The following is a 20,212-nucleotide window of genomic DNA, read 5'->3' on the forward strand; positions in this document are numbered from 1 at the left end:
TCCCTGACCCATGCTGCCATCAGCTTTTTCACCTTTGTCTGAGGAGATAAACCCTGCACTGCCTGAGGCAACAATGATGGCATCCCCTGAGGCAGTTGCCAGGCAAGGTAATGTTGACTCTTCTCAGTTGCCACCCCACACCCCTGTTTGCTTCTAGACTTATAACTAGACTGAAGTCCTGGCGTGCTCCTAGAGGTGAGGTTGAGAGTGTGACCCATCAGGAGGTGCACTACATTTGAAAAGAATTCTGTGAGTTTTCTAATTTATATAAACAGAAATCTGGAGAACCGGCATGGGAGTGGATATTAAGGGTGTGGGATAATGGTAGAAGGAACATAGAGTTGGATCAGGTTGAATTTATTGATCTGGGCCCACTAAGTAGGGACTCCCCATTTAGTGGTGCCAGCTCAGGGAGTTAAAAAAGGTTCTAATAGTTTATTTGCTTGGTTAGTTGAAATATGGATTAAAAAATGGCCCACTGTGAACAGGCTGGAAATGTCTGATCTTCCTTGGTTTAATGTAGAGGAAGGGATCCAAAGGCTTATGAAGATTGGGATGGTCCAGTGTGTTAGTCACTTTAGACCTACTCATCCCAGCTGGGGGGGACCAAAAGATATACCCTTGACCAAAGCCATGTGAAATAGATTTGTGAGGCAGTACCTGTGTCTTTGAAGAGCCCTGTAATTGCTCTTCTCTGTATGTCAGATCTAACAGTGAGATCCCCAGTCACTCAACTACAAAATTTAAATAAAGTGTGAATAATTGGATGCTGAGGTGGCAAATGGTGGCACTCAACCATCAAAGGCAAGGTGGACATAACTACCGGAATGGACAGCAAAGTGGCAATCAGAATAGTCTGACTTGTGTAGAGCTCTGGCATTGGCAAATTAATCACGGCATTCCTAGAAATGAAATTGATAGAAAGCCTACTGCATTCCTACTTAATTTATACAACCAGAAAACTTCTAGGTTAAATGGACAAAAGACTAATCTGAATTATAAAAACAGATAATCACGGCCCCTCAATCAATTTCCAGACTTGAGCCAGTTTACAGACCCGGAATCCCTTGAATGAAGGGAAGGCTGGGTCCCCTTGAGAAAGGACCTCACTACATTACTGACTATTTATGCAGCGAATCTTTCTCCCATCCTTCCCCAAGGAGACCTCCAGCCTTTTACCAGGGTAACTGTGCACTGGGGAAAGGGAAATGATCAGACATTATGGGGACTACTGGACACTGGCTCTGAGCTGACGTTGATTCCAGAGCACCCAAAATGGCATTGTGGTCCTACAGTTTAAGTAGGGGCTTATGGAGGTCAGGTAATTAATGGAATTTTAGCTCAGGTCCGATTTACAGTGGGTACAGTGGGTCCCCAAACACATCCTGGGGTCATTTCCGCAGTGCCAGATACATAATTGGCACAGACATACTTAGCAGCTGGCAGAACCCCCACATTGGCTCCCTGACTGGTAGGGTGAAGGCTATTGTGGTGAGAAAGGCCAAATGGAAGCCATTAGAGATGGCTCTACCTAGAAAAATAGTAAATCAAAAACAATATCACATCCCTGGAGGGATTGCAGAGATTAGTGCCATCATCAAGGACTTGAAAGACGAAGGGGTGGTGATTCCCATCTTATCCCCATTCAACTCTCCCATTTGGCCTGTGCAGAAGACAGATGGATCTTGGAGAATGACCGTGGATTATCCTAAACTTAAGCAAGTGGTGACTCCAATTGCAGCTGCTGTACAAGATGTGGTTTCATTGCTTGAGCAAATTAACACATATCCTGGTACCTGGTATACAGTCACTGACTTGGCCAATGCCTTTTTCTCCATTCCTGTCCATAAGGCCCACCAGAAGCAATTTGCCTTCAGCTGGCAAGGCCAGCAATATACCTTCAGTGTTGTACCTCAGGGGTATATCAACTCTCCAGCTTTGTGTCATAATCTTATTCGGAGAGACCATGATTGCTTTTTACTTCCAGAAGATATCACACTGGTCCATTACATTGATGACATTATGTGATTGGATCCAGTGAGCAAGAAGCAGCAAACACACTGGACCTATTGGTGAGACATTGGCATGCCAGAGGATGGGAAACAAATCAGACTAAAATTCAGGGACCTTCTACCTCAGTAAAATTTCTAGGGGTCCAGTGGTGTGGGGCCTATCCAGGAAACAACCAAGAGAGAGACACAATGCCTAGTGGGCCTATTTGGATTGTGGAGGCAACACATTGCTCTTTTGGGTGTGTTACTCACCCATTTATTGAGTGACCTGAAAGGCTGCCAGTTATGAGTGGGGTCCAGAACAGGAAAACGCTCTGCAACAGGTCCAGGCCGCTGTGCAAACTGCTCTGCCACTTGGGCCATATGACCCAGCAGATCCAATGGTGCTTGAGGTGTCAGTGGCAGATAAGGATGCTGTTTGGAGCCTTTGGCAGGGCCCTATAAGTGAATCACAACGGAGGCCTCTAGGATTTTGGTGCAAGGCCCTGCCATCTTCTGCAGATAATTACTCTCCTTTTGAGAGACAGCTCTTGGGCTGTTACTGGGCTTTCATGGAAACTGAATATTTGACTACGGGTTATCAAGTCACCATGTGATCTGAACTGCCTATCATGAACTGGGTGCTTTCTGACCCATCTAGCCATAAAGTGGGTCATGCACAGTAGCATTCCATCATCAAATGGAAGTGGTATATACATGATTGGGCGTGAGTAAGTCTTGAATGCACAAGTAAGTTACATGGGGAAGTGGCTCAAATGCCCATGGTCTCCACTCCTGTCACCCTGCCTTCTCTCCCCAAGCCTGCACCAATGGCCTCATGGGGACTTCCCTATGATCAGTCGACAAGAAGAGAAGACTGGGGTCTGGTTCACAGATAGCTCTGCACGATATGCAGGTACCACCTGAAAGTGGACAGCTGCAGTACTACAGCCCCTCTCCAGGACCTCTCTGAAGGACAGCGGTGAAGGGAACTCTTCCCAGTGGGCATAACTTTGAGAAGTGCACCTGATTGTGCACTCTGCATGGAAGGAGAAATGCCCAGATGTGTGATTATATATGGATTCATGGGCTGTAGCCAGTGGTTTGGCTGGATGGCCAGGGACTTGGAAGAAGCATGATTGGAGAATTGGTGACAAACAAATTTGGGGAAGAGGTATGTGGATGGACCTCTCTGAATGGTCAAAAACTGTGAAGATATTTGTATCCCATGTGAGTGTTCACCAATGAGTGACCTCAGCAGAGGAGGATTTTAATAATCAAGTGGATAGGATGACACGTTCGGTGTACACCACTCAGCCTCTTTCCCCAGCCACCCCTGTCATCGACCATAGTGACAGGGATGGAGGTTATGCATGGGCTCAGCAACATGGACTTCCACTCACCAAGGCTGACCTGGCTATGGCCACTGCTTAGTGCCCAATTTGCCAGCAGCAGTGACCAATACTTGCCCTCAATATGACACCATTCCTCGGGGTGATCAGCCAGCTACCTGATGGCAGGTTGATTATATTGGACTTCTTCTATCATGGAAAGGGCAGAGGTTTGTCCTCACTGGAATAGGTTTGCCTATCCTGCACACAATGCTTCTGCCAAGACTACCATCCGTGGACTCGCAGAATGCCTTATCCACCATCATGGTATTCCACACAGCGTTGCCTCTGACCAAGGCACTCACTTTCCAGCTAAAGAAGTGCTGCGGTGGGCTCATTCTCATGAAATTCACAGGTCTTACCATGTTCCCCATCATTCTGAAGCAACTGTATTAATAGAATGGTGGAATGGCCTTTTGAAGTCACAATTACAATGCCAACTAGGTGACAATTCTTTGCAGGGCTGAGGCAAAGTTCTCCAGAAGGCCGTGTATGCTCTGAATCAGTGTCCAATATATGGTACTGTTTCATGGGTCCTGAAATCAAGGGTGGAAGTGGAAGTTGCACCATTTACCATCATCCCTAGTGATCCACTAGGAACATTTTTGCTTCCTGTTCCCATGACATTATGTTCTACTGGCCTAGAAGTCTTAGTTCCAGAGGGAGAAACACTCTGGAGACACAACAATAATTCTATTAAACTGGAAGTTAAGATTGCCACCTGGACAATTTGGGCTCCTCCTACCTTTAAGTCAACAGGCTAAGAAGGGAGTTACAGTGTTGGCTGGGGTGATTGACCTGAACTATCAAGATGAAATTAGCCTACTACTCCACAACGGAGGTAAGGAAGAGTAGGCATGGAGTATAGGAGATCCATTAGGGCGTTTCTTAGTATTACCATACCCGGTAATTAAGGTCAGTGGGAAACTACAACAGCCTAATCCAGACAGGCTACAAATGACCCAAACCCTTCAGGAACGAAGGTATGGGTCACTCTACCAGGAAAAAACCATGACCTACTGAGGTGCTTGTTGAAGGCAAAAGGGAATACAGAATGGGCAGTAGAAGAAGGTAGTTATCACTATGACGACATGATGACATGATGACAGAAACGAGGCCTGTCATTGTCATGAGTATTTCCTCCTTTTGTAAAAAACATGTCTGTGCATGTATACACTTGTACTAAGAAAATATATTTATTTTTTTTCATTTTCCTTTATTATGTGACGTTAGATCTATTGACTTCACATCAGCATTTAAATATTGTTAACTTTACGTAATAACATTTGGGTTGGGGGTTGGTGGGTTTCTGGTTGTATGAAGAATAGCTGTATTATCTTAGGCATAATTATGTTCTTATTATTGTCTTTATTTGAAGATTATGTGTAATCTCAGGAGATGTGTATGTGTTCAAGTTGACAAGGGGTGCATGTGTGATGGTTGATACTGACTGTCAACTTGATTGGATTGAAGAATACAAAGTATTGCTCCTGGGTGTGTCTGTGAGAGTGTCGCCAAAGGAGATTAACATTTGAGTCAGTGGGATGGAAAAGACAGACCTACCCTTAATCTAGGTGGGCACAATCTAATCAGCTGCCACCACAGCTAGAATATAAGCAGGCAGAAAAATGTGAAAAGAGAGACTGGCCTAGCCTCCCAGCCTATATCTTTCTCTCGTGCTGGATGCTTCCTGCCTTCGAACATCAGACTCCTAGTTCTTCAGTTTTGGAACTCGGACTGATTCTCCTTGCTCCTCAGCCTGCAGGTGGCCTATTGTGGGACCTTGTGATTGTGTGAGTTAATACTTAATAAACTCCCCTTTATATATGTATATCTATTCCATTAATTCTGTCCCTCTAGGGAACCCTGACTAATACCATATTCTTCTGTCCATTTATTCAGTTTTTTCTTTCACCCTGGGCCTCCTTTCTTTTGCAAAGGTGCCACTTCCATAATATTTGGTTATCTTAGCCTTTCTACATCTGCTAAATTAAGGATCACATTCATCTTTGACGCCAGGACTACCTGTCCGCTGGATGGTGCCTGCTGTGTGGCTTTTTGATGAAACCTGCAGGAAACTGTAAGCAGAACAAATGGCTTCTGCCCATCAACTCTGATGGCTAGTGCTTCTTTTATTAAATATCTTGTATCCCAGATCCTAGATCTTACCTTCCAGACAGTGTGTTCTAGATTAGTTCTGTTTACCTGGGCTTATTTTCCTGACTCTTTTAGCCAACTCTGTCCCATGGCAAACCACATCCTCTCTGCTGAATCATGCTGAAGTTTCTCCCCCACTATCTTTTCCAGCTATGAGCTATTTCTTGCTCCCCCATCATAGCCAAAACTTCTTGAAAGAGATCTCTTTATTTATTTCCCAATGCCTTCCCCATTCACTCCATCTAGGTTTTCATCCGCTTTATTTTACAAACACAAACACAGTCTCCAGTTTGTTACATCCTACGGGGATTTTTCAGTCATCACCACATAGTCAGCAACATTTATTGCTGTTTATTCCATCTTCCTTTAAAGACACGTTTTCTCCTCAATTTCCATGTTAAAACCTCTCCATGTTTCCTTCTGCTTCTAAAGCCTGTCCTTCTTAGTGTCTTTCACTTACTTTATTGTAGCTGCACTGTAAATATTGCTGTTAAGACCATTTTATTCAGTCTACAATGTCTTTCTAGGTGACATCATCTGCAGCCAAGCATCAAATAACTTTTAACATACCTATGAAATCTAAATTTCTATCTCTAAATCCAGATCCATATATCCAACTGCTTGCAGACATCCACTATTAATATTTTACCATCAACTCAAATTGAAAATGCCCAAAACCAAGCTCATAATCTTTCCCTAAAATGTATCCCTCCTGCAGTGTTCTTCTGAGAGAATCCCCTATTGTGTATTCAGGGATGTTGCTGAGAACCTGTAAGATATCCATGCTGCTTGATCTTGAATCTGTTGCCAGTCCATTGGCAAGTTAGTTTTTTTCCTAATTGTCTTTCAAATACACCTATACTTCTCCATCTGCACATTTCAAGCTATCGTAATACCTTGCTGACATAGCTGTGTAATTGATCTCCTCACTATTCTATCACTACTCCACACTGCAGTAGAGGTAATATTTCAAAAAGGCAATTGCTTTAATGGAATACCCATGCTTAAATAAAGTCACATGTCAATGGTATTCCATCAGAATCCTTTATGTAATATCTAGGTTCAAACTTCCCAGTATTTTTTACATGTTAGCACACATAGAAAATGAGAATATGTGTATGATTTCACAAGAAAATGAATAAGGTTGTTTATGTTCAGAGGCAAACCAGCCTGGGGGCTTATGCCACCCTCAAAGATGATGGAATCTATGGTGACAGTTCACCTATAATGCAGCTATGGTCATAAGCATGCCTCACTGCACAGCTGGGAAGCTCCAAACTAGCAGATCCTGAATGACAGGGACTCAGTCTCCCAGCCTCATCTTCTCATGCTTAGTCCTCCAGTCTCTCTAGTATTTCTTGGATGTTTATACCACTTTCCTGGGATGTGCTGCCTATGCAGGTGCTCTTTGAAATACTCTTCTCCATTTCACCTGGATAACTCATACTCAACCCTCAAATTTCTGTTCAAATATAATTACTTGGAAACTGCACCCCACCACCCACTTCCCCACATGATCAGTATCCCTTTCTTACACTTTCAAATCTCACTCTACTTTTAAAAGCTTAATATAACATAAAATTTTACATAAAATTCACCATACTAAAGTGTACAATTCAGTGGATTTTTGTATTAAAAAAGTTGTGCAAACATCACCACTATTTAACTCCGCAATATTATCTCACCTAATGGAAATCCTGTACCTATTAACAGTTACTCCCAATTCCCCATCTCCCCACTCCCTGGCAACCACTAATCTACTTTCTATCTCTATGGTTTTGCCTATTCTGAACATAAGTGGAATAAAAAATATGTGGGCTTTTTTGTTTGGCTTCTTTCACTTAGTATATAATGTTTTCAAGGTTTATCCATGTTGTAACATGAGTCAGTACTTCATTCTTATGGTCAAATAACATTCTATTGCATGGATGTACCATATTTTGTTGATCTAGTCATTGGTTGATAGACATTTGGGTTGTTTTCACCTTTTGGCTATTGTGAATAGTGCTGTTCATGTACAAATTTTGTTTAAATAATTTTGTTTTAATGCTTTTGGGGATATGCCTAGCAATGCATTTGCTGGATCATATGGTAACTCTATGTTTAACATTTTGAGTTACTTCCAAACCATTTCCCATCACAGCTGGACTATTTTACATTTCCACTACCAATGTACAAACTTTCCAACTTCTCCACAGATTTTCTTTTCTCTGTGATGGTTGATTTTATGTGTCAACTTGACTGGGTTAAGGGATGCCCAGATAGCTGGTAAAATATTTTTAGGTTTTTCTGTGATGGCATTTCTGGAAGAGATTAACATTTGAATCAGTAGACTGAGTGAGTAAAGAAGATCACCCCCACTAATGTGGTTAAGCATTAACCAGTCTGTTGAGGTTATGAATGGAACAAAAAGGCAGAGGAAGGGTAAATTTGCTGTCTCTTTCTTTTCATGAGCCAGAACGTCCATCTTCTTTTGCCCTCGGACATTAGAACTTCTAGTTCTCCAGCCTTGGGACTCTGGGACTTACACCACTTCCCCTGCCACCCCCCTGCAGCCTTGTAAGTCTGGAACTTACACCACTGGCCCACCCATCTTGTTCTGAGGCCTTTGGCCTCAGACTGAATTACCCCACCAGTTTTTCTGGCTCTCTAGCTTATAGATGGCAGATCATAGAACTTCTCAGCTTCCATAATCGTGCAGAATCCCATAATAAATCTCCTTTTGTATATCTCTATATAGCCCATTGGTTTTGTTTCTCTGGAGAACCCTGACTCATACACTTTCCTTTAGTTCTGTAGACATGGTTTCCTTTAGCTCTTCTAAAAATAGCTGATTTGAAGTCTTTGTCTACGATGTCCCATTTCTGAGCTTCCTCAGGGAGTTTTTAAAAGAAACAACTTCTTTCCTCCCCCTTGAGTATGAGGCATACTTTCTTGTTTCCTTGCATGTCTCTTAGTTTTTTTTTTGTTGTTGTTGAAAAATGGACATTTCAAATATTATGTACTAACTCTAGAAATCAGATTTTTCTACCTTCCCAAGTTCTTTTGTTGTTGCTACTTGTTATAGTAGTAGGCATGTGTTCAGTGACTTTTCTGAACTAATTTTGTAAAGCCTGTATTCATCATTTGTGGCCACTCACATCTCTATTCCCTTATTTTTGTAGTTAGCTAATGATTGAACAGATTTCCTTAAATGTCTGAAACCAGCAAACTTCCCAGGCTTTGCTGAAGGGGCCTGTGTATGTGTTGCAACAACCTTCAGTGCTCAGCCAGGCAGGTTACAACTCTACCTTAGCCTTCATTTCTTGAAAGAACCTCAAGGTCAGCCAGAGATAAGAACTTCGTAACTTCTCAGGTCTTCCTGGGGCACACACCAGCACTTTACATGCATGTGGACTTCTACATTCCTAGAAATATGTTGGAGATTTTCAAAGGTATTGTGAATATCTTATTCCTCAGTTTTTCCTTTTATTTATTTTGCTTAGTCTATTGTTTGCCTCAACTGCTATCTATCATCCCATATAGTAGTGACATTAAAATAATTGACTCTAAGTATTTTTGGCAAATACTTTATCTCATCCTGTACTGCCTCCCTTCTTCTGAAAGGAAGGAATAAACATTCCAATTTCTTCATATATTTCCTCTTCTCTGTGATTGTTTAGCACTGTGTGTTCCAAGTTATGTTAAATAAAGTCAAGTCTTTCCAGGGGGTGCCAAGGACCTACCACACAGGTATGAATGAGGCTCTGAAAGAATTCTAGATACTTTCTGCTCTCTCTAGCCCTGGGAGTGTGGACTATTATTTTCCAAGGCTTCTGATGAGCTTAGGAACAGGGGATGAAAATACAGCAAGTTAAAAATGTCCCCAATTTTGCTATTCTTACCAAGATTCAGCAATTTTTCTCAAATAATTGGTCACTGGGTTGCTGTAAGTCTTTGGTTAATTTCCAGAGTTCTGAAAAAAAATTCCATTTTTTTCAATTTTTGAAAAAATAATTGATAATGGTTGAAATCTTCAACAAAGGAGCTGAAAAAACATATTGGGGAAAGAATAATCTCTTCAATAAATGATGTGGGGGAAAACTGGATAGCCACATGCAAAAGAATAAAATTTGGAACCTTATGATATACCATACACAAAAATCAACTCAAAATGAATGAAGGGCTTAAACATAAGACCTGAAACTGTAAAGCTCCTAGAAGAAAATTTAGGGAATAAGCTCCATGGCATTGATCTGGGCAATGATTTTTTTAGATATGATATAAAAGAACAGGCAACAAAAGCAAAAATAGACCAGTAGGACCATATTAAACTAAAAAGCTTCTGCATAGCAAAGGAAACAATAAAGAAAATTAAAAGGCAACCTACAGAATGGGCGAAAATATTTGCAAACCATATATCTGAATGGGGATCAGTATCCAAAATATGTAAGGAACACATACAACTCAATAGCAAACAAAACAAAACAAAACAAAACGAATAACCCAGTTAAAACAGGCAAAGGACCTAAATAGATGTGTTTCTAAAGAAGGCATTCAAATGGCCAATAGATATATGAAAAAGTCCTCACCATCACCAATCATAAGGGAAATGCAAATCAAAATCATAATGAGATACCATCTCATACGTATTAGGTTGTGTATTATCAAAAAGACAATAGATAAAAAGTGTCGGTGAGAATGTAGAGAAAAGGAAACCCTTTTATACTGTTAGTAGGAATGTAAGTTACTGTAATCGTTATGGAAAACAGTACAGAGATCCCTCTAAATATTAAAAATAAAACTGGGGCCAGGTGCAGTGGCTCACACCTGTATTCCCAGCACTTTGGGAGGCTGAGGTGGGTGGATCACAAGGTCAGGAGTATGAGACCAGCCTGGTCAACATGATGAAACCCCGTCTCTACTAAAAATACAAAAAATTAGCTGGGCATGGTAGTGCACGTCTGTAGTCCCAGCTACTCGGGAGGCTGAGGCAGGAGAATTGTTTGAACCCAGCAGGTGGAGGTTGCAGTGAGCTGAGATTGCACCACTGCACTCCAGCCTAGGTGACAGAGTGAGACTCTGTCTCAAAAAAAAAAAAAATAAAAAATTTTTTTTTATTTAAAAAATAAAAACTAACGTATGATCTAGCAACCCTACTTCTGGGTCTATATTCAAAGGAAACAAAGTTGCTATCTCAGAGAGATATCTGCACTCTCAGGTTCATTGCAACACTATTCACAATAGCCAAGATATGGAAACAGCCTGTATCCATCAATGGATGAATGGATAAAGTCATTATGGCATATATTTACAATGGAATATTGTTCAGCTTTAAAAAAGGTGCTGCCATTTGTGACAGTGGATGACATTAAGTGAAATAAGTCAGACACAGAAAGACAAACATTGCATGATATCATTTATATGTGGAATCTAAAATAGTCAAACTCAGAGAAACAGAGAGTAAGTAGAATGGTGTTTGTCAGAAATTGGGGTTTGGGGGAAATAGGGAGATGTTGGTCAAAAGGCACAAACTTTCAGCTATAAGATAAATAAGCTCTGGAGATCTAATATACAGCATTGTGACTATAGTTCATAGACTATAGTTAATAATAATGTATTGTGTACTTGAACTATGACAGTAGATCTTTAGTGTTCTCACCATACACCCACACAAAAGGCCTTCATCAGGTGATGAATATGTTAATTAGCTTGATTGTGAGAATCATTACAAAAGGTATACTTATATCAAAACACCATGTTATACACCTTAAATTACACAATTTTTTATTTGTCAATCATATTTCAATAAGAAAAGTTAATTCTGACAGCTTTTTGCCAGTTTTTTACATTGCTTTTATGGAGGGGTGAAATGTTGAGGTCCTTACTCCATGATTTTTGCTAACATTGATGACTCTCATCCTATTTTTATTTAATAATATTTACTATAGCTCATAGTAAAAAAATTAGGTAACAAGTTATTCATGTGACCAATTGGTTTTTGATTAATATTAGTTTTTCTCCTGAGAGTGTAGACTCCTTTAGGGGAGGGTCTTGTCTGTTTAGATTACTGTTGTATTCCTAGTTCTTAGCATAATGTCCAACACACAGCATTTGATCAATATGTATAAGTTGAATGAGTGAATAAGGAAATTAGGTAGTTAATTACTGTGAGAACATGATAATTACTCGGTGGGATCTAGAGTCACAGAGCAGTGTTTAAATCCCAGCTCCATCACTTTGTGGGTGTATTATAATGTGACAACCTCTCAGTTTTCTTATCTGTAAGATGGGAAGAATAGTACAAATCATAGCTTTGGCTAACATGTACTAAGATATCATTATTTTTCAGGTCCTGTGCTAAGTCCTTGAAATGTGTTATCGTACTCCTCATAAAACATTTTAAGGTAGGTACTATTACTATCTGCAATTTATTTTAATTATTATTATTATTTTAGAGACAGGGTCTCACTCTGTTGTCCAGGCTGGAGTACAGTGGTGTGATCTTACTGCAGCCTTAAACTCCTGGGCTTAGTTAATCCTCCTGCCTCAGCCTCCTGAATAGCTGGGACTACAGGCATGCTACTATTCAACCACTGAAGGACTATTCGGCTGGCCCTTTCATGGAGGCCAAGCATGGGTTTCCCAATGGACTGCTGTTCCATTGGTGTCTTTACTCGTAGGGAACTCGGAGCAACATTGGCACTCATCCCATGATGCCTGTTCTTGAATGTTAATGTAAGTGTGTGCATTTATTAAACATACTTGTGAGAATCAGGCCAGTATTTAATTTTAAAAATTATACACACCACATGTGTGTTAATCTCCTTTTCTGACCCTGTCGTGTGTGGATGTCCGTTGCTAGCCCTTCCAATGGACAGGTGAGAAAGCTAGAGATGCAAAGACCACAGATAAGGAGTTCCCAAATAACTAAATATGGACCATAGCAAACTCTAATTTGGAGACTTGCCCAGAGCTTTTGAAAATATTGGAAGCATTTGTAACCCAAATGTCATGGGAATGAAAGAATTTAGAGTATTATCTGCATCTGAGATAAGATGTTAAACCACTGTTCCCCAGAGTGGCTGGGTCTGAGATCTCTGTATTTTCTGTGTGAATACTTGCAGTAAGAATTGGAAAATAATTATGGAACAAACAATTTCTAAGTTATGTGAAGTTGAGGGATGTCTTCTGGGCAGCATTCCGCCTGAGAGCCTTCCCCTCCTGCCTAAACCTCCACTGGGACCTAGCAAAGCAGGAAGTGCCTGAGGGCAGCACCAGTGGAAGAAGTTCAGTACATGGAGTTGTGTAAAAGTACAAAAAAAGTGATTGGAAATGGGATTAGGCACTAGAGCCATTCGAGGTTCTCTGTATTTTCCAAATGGCTGTGACTCAGGGAAAGCGCTTGTTGGAGTGGGACAGAGAAAGGGGTCAGAAAAGATAAAACCAAAATGAGAAAAGGAAAGGATCTGGTTCAGAGATGGCAAAACTTACAAATATACAACTGAGGAGGGACTGACAGTGAAACCATTCTTACTATATCTGCATATCATGTGTATAATGTTTTGAGTATGCATAGTCTTGTACATACAAACATGTATACATACATGTTTATGCTTTATGTATGTTTACAAAAATGTGTAAGTTGACTGTAGAGTAAATCTGTACATAGTTCATTTATAATATTTTACATCTTCACAGTGGACCCATTCATTCATTTATTCATTCAGTCCTTAGGTGTTCCAGACACTCTGCTGGGCATTGGATGTACAAAGATCACACAACACAGTGCCTTCTGCAAATAATCGCACAGTCCATTGGAGGAAACAGTCATTTGAATAGTCAATTATAAAGCAATGATAGGGTTATATGGAGGGCTTTATGGAAACATGGATAATGGGCTCTGTTATGGGTTGAATTGTGTCCTCCTCTCAAAGTCATATGTTGAAATCCTAGCCCCCAGTACCCCAGAATGTCACCTTATTTGGAAATGGGGTTTTTCAAGATGTAATCAAGTTAAAATGAGGTTATTATGGTGGGCCCTTATCCAATATGGCTGATCTCCTTATAAAAAGGGGAATTTGGGGGACAGGCACACACTGAGGAGAAGAACATGAGAAGATGAGGGATGGGAGTGATGCTTCTACAAACCGGGAACTCTAAGGATCACCAGCAAATCACAAAAGCTAGGTGAGGAGCTTAGAACAGAGTCTTCTTCACAGCTCTCAGAAGGAAACAACCCTGCCAACAACCTTGACCTTGACCTTGTACCCTCCAGAACTGTGGGACATAAATTTCTGTGGTTTAAGCCATCTAGTTTGAGGTGCCTTTTAATGGCAGCTCTAGGAAACTAATACTGGATCTTAACTCGGCTTCGGGGAAAGGGATCAATGAAGGCTGCCAGGAGGAGATGACAGAGTGAACTGTAATAGACAGAGTTGATTGAATAGCAAGTTGCCAAGTGAAAGGGTTGGGGAAGGGTGTCAAGATGGCATTCCAGGTGACTAGGGAGGCAATACGGGTGGTAAAGTATTGAGGTGAGAAGCAGCTGGTGAGTGAGGAATTTGGTGAGATTTGAGAGTGGTCTCAAGTAGGAAGTGGGAAGAGACAGGATAAGCCAAGCACAGGGTTTGGGGTTCTGCACGAATGCACAAGGCCAACAAAGACAAGTTTCCTGACCCCGTGGAGAGGACACTTACATCCCACACTGGGAAGCCCCAGTGGAGCAACTAACCTCACATCACTCTCCTGTTCCCAGTCACCACTGAGCTCTGGTGGTTGGACCAGTGACTTCGTTCCACAGAATTGGTGCCTTGATGGGGAAAAGTCCTTGTTCAGCCATGAAAGAAGCACTGCATTTCTGGACTGCTCAAGTTCCATTCTTGGGTACTCGAAGGTCTCACTGCTCTATCTGGGGTTTCCTTTCTTTCAGAGAAAGTGATTTCTTCCCCTTTATCATTAAGCAAAAACTCCAAGATGATGCTAATTATAAGAACATTTAAGCATCATTTAAGGTGATCACATCCTGATTCCGGGACATTTATGTCTGTATTTCCTCACAACAGGAATACTGCCAGTGAGGAGGCTTTCCCTTAGCCACTACGCTTTACAAAATCTGGCTCAAAAGGTAAGAAACTGTTCCTGTAAAGGCTGCCTGATGTTCCATGCTCTGTCCTTACAAGATTCAGGGCACTTTTGTATAAAAGTTTCCACCTCTGGTAGACATTTCAAAAGACTCTTGTGAAAAGAGTATCTGGAAGCATATAGCCAGAAATGCACAGTGATTTAATCTGATTAAGAAGTTTTTTTTATTTTAATGTCAACCCAACTTTTATATAATCTTTAAAAATTCTAGTGCTTCTGGATCAAAGGTGAAGTTATTCACCCCAGGAGGATCTTTAAATTGAAGAGTATTTGTAACCTCTTTCTTTTAGGTTTATTTAAAATTAAGCCTAAAGTAAAATGTTAAACACTAAAATATAATGGTTTTTGCCTTCATAAAATTTATTTCAAAGCACGTTTGAATCATACATTAAATATCCTGGTTATGAGTACCATATGTTTCTTCTGAAAATGGAAGAATTGGCTTATAATCCAAGTGTCTTCTTAATTTTGTTTTTTAAAAAATGACACGATTATGTACAGATGAAGAATGTATCTATATTTAAAGTCTAATTCTCTTTGTTCAGAAGAATTAAATGGTCCATACAAATACATAGTTTAAGATAATTAAGGTTTACCTGTATACTAGAGAAAAGTTAATGACAATTAACTGACATTCCTGCAACACACTACACTGACGTTTACATTGACCAGATACTTGTTAGGGGAAGCAGAGGTTCTTGGTTCTATGGACATGTCCCCTCTAAAATTCATGTTGAAACTTAATTCCCATTGTATTAAAAGGTGAGACCTTCTGGGAAGTGATTACCTTATGAGGGCTCTGCCCTCACGAATAGGATTGGCAACTTTATAAAAGGGCTGGAGAGGCTGAATGCAGTGGCTCATGCTTGTCATCCCAGAGCTTTGGGAGGCCCAGAGGACCACTTGGGATGAGGAGTTTGAGATCAGCCTGGGCAACATAGCAAGACCCCATCTGTACACAAAAAATACAAAATTAGCCAGGTCTGATGGCATGTGCCAGCAGCCCCAGGTACTTGGGAGGCTGAGGTGGAAGGATCCCTTGAGCCCAGGAGTTTGAGGTTGCAGTGAGCTATGATCACACCACTGCATTTCAGCCTAGGTGAGAGAGTGAGAGTGTGAGACCCTCTTAAAAAAATAAAAAAATAAAAAATATAAAGGTCTGGAGAGAACTAGTGATCATTCCTTTCTGCCCCTTCAACTTCTGCCAGGTGGGGATGCTACCAGTAGAAGATGCTGTAAAGGAGCAGGCCCCCACCAGACATTGAACTTGCTGATGTCTTATCTTGGACTTCCCAACCTCTAGAACCATGAGGAATAAATTTTGTTCTTTATAAATTACCTAGTCTCAGATATTTTGTTATAGCAGCACAAATGAACTCAGTACTTATGAGGAACCACAAGTCAAGTGGGAGAGACAGATGGATGAACACAGCAGAGGCTATAACAGGGGTATGATGAGGTCCTGGAGCAGCTAAGCTCTGGGGGATGGGGGTGGGGTGGGGTGAAAAATCTTCTTGGTGATCATATTTACCCCAGGATCTGAAGGATGGCCAAGAATGCACCAAGCAAAGAAGGAAGGGAGGCACATTTTAGTAGAAGAAGAGCCTGGATAAAGGAAGACAGGTGGTGCCAGGGTGGCAGCACACACTGGGACAGCTGGAAATGTAGTGTGACTGGAGCATGATGCATGGGGACAATGGCTGGAAGTGAGACTAGAGAAGTAGGTGAGGGTTGGACAGGGGAAAAACTGTATTATGTAGAGTTTACTGCATTGCATGGACATCCTGATCAGATCTGTAATTTTGGAATGCTGACCTGGGAGCACCACAGTGGACAGACTGGGGAAGGAAGGGCAGCAGGAAAGCCAAAGGCAGTGGTCTAAGCAAGGCACAAGGGGGTGCTGCACTGGAAGTGCAATGGTAGGGATGGAGACAGAGGAATGGGCTACAGAGAAATAGGGTCAGCAGCTCAAGTGCTGGGGTTTCCAGCTGGATATGGGGGAGAGGAGTCAAGAATGAGACCTAGCTTGGAACACGGTGCCTGCTATGGAATGAATTGTATCCCCACCCTTATATTCATATACTGAAGTCCTAACCCACAATGTGACCGCATTTGGAGATAGGGTCTTTAGGAAGTAATTAATATAAAATGAGGTCATAAGGGTGGGACCCTGATTTGATAGGACTAGGGTTTGCCTAAGAGACATCAGAGAACTTTCTCTTCCTCTCGTGAGCACCTAGCAGGAAGGTGGCCATCTACAAGTCAGGAGGAGAGCTCTCACCAGGAACTGAACTGGCTGGCACCTTGATCTTGGATTTCTCAGACTTTGGAACTGTGAGAAGACAAATTCTTTTGTTTAAGTCACCCAGTCCATGGTGTTTTATTAAGGCAGCCTGAGCTAACTAAGACTGTGCCATTAACTCAGATAAAGAAAGAATACCAAGGGGACAGTATTTGTTTGTTGTAGCTGTTTATTTATTTATTTATTTATTTTCTGTTGTGTTTTGGGCATGGAAAGCATGAGATGCTAATAAGGCAGACAGGAGGAGCTGTCCAGCAGGCACCTGGGTCTATTGAGTAGGAACAATGAAGGAGCTGTCAGGTCAGGAGAGAGTTTAGGGAGTTCTTAGCACAGATGAAACAGAAGGCAAAGGAGTTGGGTGGTTGCCAAGGCAAGAATGTAGAACACATAAAAGAAGGCGGCCCAGGGAAGGACGGGGGATCCAGACACTTACAGGCAGGAGAAACAGGAGGAGCAGCCAGAGAGAGTTGCAGGAAAGAGGTGCTCTAGAGGCCACGGGGGAGGGAGTTTCAAGGCCATTTATCCATGGTGTCTTGTACTGCAGAGGGCTCAAGTAGGCTGAAGACCAAAGAATAAAGCACTGAGCTGGTAATTAGGAGATAATTATTTGGAGCTGTGCCAGTGAAGTACTAGGGGTGAAGTCAGGTTGCAGGGCATTGCAACATGCTTGGGATGAACAGACAATGGGTATTGTCTTGGTCAGTTGTGGCTGCTGTAACAGAATACCATGAACTGGGAGGCTTATAAACAACAGACATTTGTTTCTCACAGTACTGGGGGCTAGAAGTTCAAGATCAGGGTGCCAGCATGGTCAGGTTCTAGAAAACGCCGTCTTTGGGGTTGCAGATGGCCGACTTCTCATTGTGTCTTCCCAGGGTGAAAAGGGATTGAGAGAACTCTCTGGGGGCTCTTTTATAAGGACATTGATCCCATTCATGAGGATGACCTAATTACTTCCCAAAGGTCCTGCCTCCTAATACTGTCATAGTGAGATTAGGGTCTCAACATATGAATTTTGAGGTGACACAACTGTTTAGTCCATTGCAAGTATAGAATATGGTTTTATGATCTTTGCTTATGGAAAATGTAAGGGAGGTGGGACAGCAGCTTGAGGGAAGGCACACATGAGATAGTAATTTTCCCTTCTATCTTTCTCAAACTCCCTTTATGCTAAGGAGCCATAGACAGTTAAAGAAACAAAATTATACTTTCCTTTTATGCACATTAATCTCTTATTATTTTAGACTTTCAGGTGTCTGTTCATTGTCCAACTAGGGCAAATTCCCTGCCCCTTTCCCTGTAGAGTTTTCACCTCCTTGGTTCATTTCTATTATCCTCCTAACAAGCACCATGCTTTAACTGAGTATCCCAACTCCCAGAGTGGGGTCAGGGGCAGGCATATGTTTGTGAGTGTGAACATATGTGTGACTATGTGTCTCTGAGTGTGAGAATATATGGGTGTCTGAATGTGTGTACAAGTGTGTGAGTGATTGAATGTGTGTGCAAGCATTTGAATGAGCGTGTGTGTGTGTGTGAACAGGAAGTGAATGCACAGTGCAATTCCAGGGACCTATATTCTATAAATTGGATCAAATGTTAATGGCAATTTTTTGTTAGGCATATTTTACCAGAATAAAACAAAACCAAAACCAAAGCTCCCCACAACAACAATTTTTGTGGCCGCCCTTCTTCCAACCTCAGATCACAGTTAGAAGAAAAAATGCTGAAGGAAACATATGTTTTTTCCCCTCCCACTGTACCTATCTCCCATTAGCAGAGAGCTGCTTGGGTATGCACGTGTGACTCTTTCCATCTTGGAGATTGGCAGTCCAAAGGGGGGTGATGGAGGCCTCTGTTTCAAATTGCTTAATAGTTGAAGCTAAAAGGCAATACGCGTTAGAGTATTTTTCTTGGAACATCAAAATAATGTGTTAATTTGGGAAAAAAGTGATTCATATGTGACCTTGTATAATATTTGACTTTTTAAATGCCACACATAGCATTTATCTGGTTTTTAGCCTTGCTGGAAAATGGCTGTATCCAGCAAAGATAAAAGACTTCCAGCTGGGATAACTATCCTATAATTAGTGATGCATTTTTTAAAAGGAAAACCAGAAATTATTGGAGACAGTTGATGTAAAAATCTGCACATTTCTAAAGTATGTGTGTTGCTAGCATGACACGTTTAGCTCTATGGATGCAGCATTTTATACACACACACACACTCACACACACACAGAATGTACACACACACCAGTTCTTTTCCCAGGATATTTAAGGAAGTCAGTTTTCTTTCTATTGAATTTCAATAGAAGTCACTGGAAATCAAGGCTTAGTCTTGTGAATTTATGTCCACAATACATGACAATTTTATCATAATGGTGTGATATGATGGGACAAATAGTAAGATTTCTCCCCTAAGAGACTAAGATACATTTGTTGTCTCTCAGCACAGGAAGCTGAAGCCACCCCCTACTTCATCAGGGCAGTTTAGTCTCTCCTTCCTCAGTGCTTCCAGAACATTTAGCTCACATATGCCTAGCTGCATTTTCCACGTTGTTCTCCCCATTAGACTATGGGCAGACACATTGGTAGTTAGCACAGCTGGACAATGATTCTCAAATGTGGCTGACATCACAATTGCTTTGGGAGCTTTAAAAAAGACTTAGAAGCTTGATGTGGTGGCTCATGCCTATGATTCCAGCATTTTGGGAGGATGAGGTGGGAGAATTGCTTGAGTCCAGGAGTTTGTGACCAGCTTGGGCAACATAGGGAGACCCTGTTTCTATTGGGGAAAAAAAAATAGCCGAGGGTGGTGGCATGTGCCTGTGGTCCCAGCTACTTGAGAGGCTGAAGTGGGAGGATAGCCTGAGCCTGGGAGGTTGAGGCTGCAGCAAGTCATGATGTGCCACTGCACTGCAGCCTGGGTGACAGTGTCTCAAAAAAAAAAAAAAAGCGAGATCCTGTTCCAAAAAAAAAATTGATAAATGGTTCCCTGTGTCAATTCTGGTCCTCTAAGAATCAGGTGCCAAAACAGAATTAGACAGGTAAGAGATTGATTGAGGTAAATCCCTGGAAAAGATGAAGGGGGAAGAGTGGGAGCAGGCAGGGAGAGCCATCAGACCCCGAGGCAAGTGTGACCCCTGTGGACAGAGAGGGGAGAAAGAGGAGGGTTAGGTCAGCTGATCCTCAGACTGTAGCACAGTTCTGAGAAAGTTCAGGCTGGGCTGGTGGGAAGTCCCCAAGCA

The 20,212-nt window shown here is 41.6% G+C and overlaps 1 protein-coding gene across 1 annotated transcript in view; it reads left to right on the forward strand.

Moving 5' to 3' along the window:
- Positions 1-20,212, forward strand: part of LOC115835066 (heparan-sulfate 6-O-sulfotransferase 3-like) — a 315,304-nt gene that overhangs the window by 288,274 nt on the left and 6,818 nt on the right. Inside the window, exon 3 of the mRNA XM_030812461.1 lies at positions 11,871-11,925. Coding sequence (XP_030668321.1) covers positions 11,871-11,925 — 55 coding nt within the window. The remainder of the gene's footprint in view (positions 1-11,870; positions 11,926-20,212) is intronic.

This window comes from Nomascus leucogenys, chromosome 5 (assembly GCF_006542625.1).
Source record: "Nomascus leucogenys isolate Asia chromosome 5, Asia_NLE_v1, whole genome shotgun sequence".
NCBI classification, from domain to species: Eukaryota; Metazoa; Chordata; class Mammalia; order Primates; family Hylobatidae; genus Nomascus; species Nomascus leucogenys.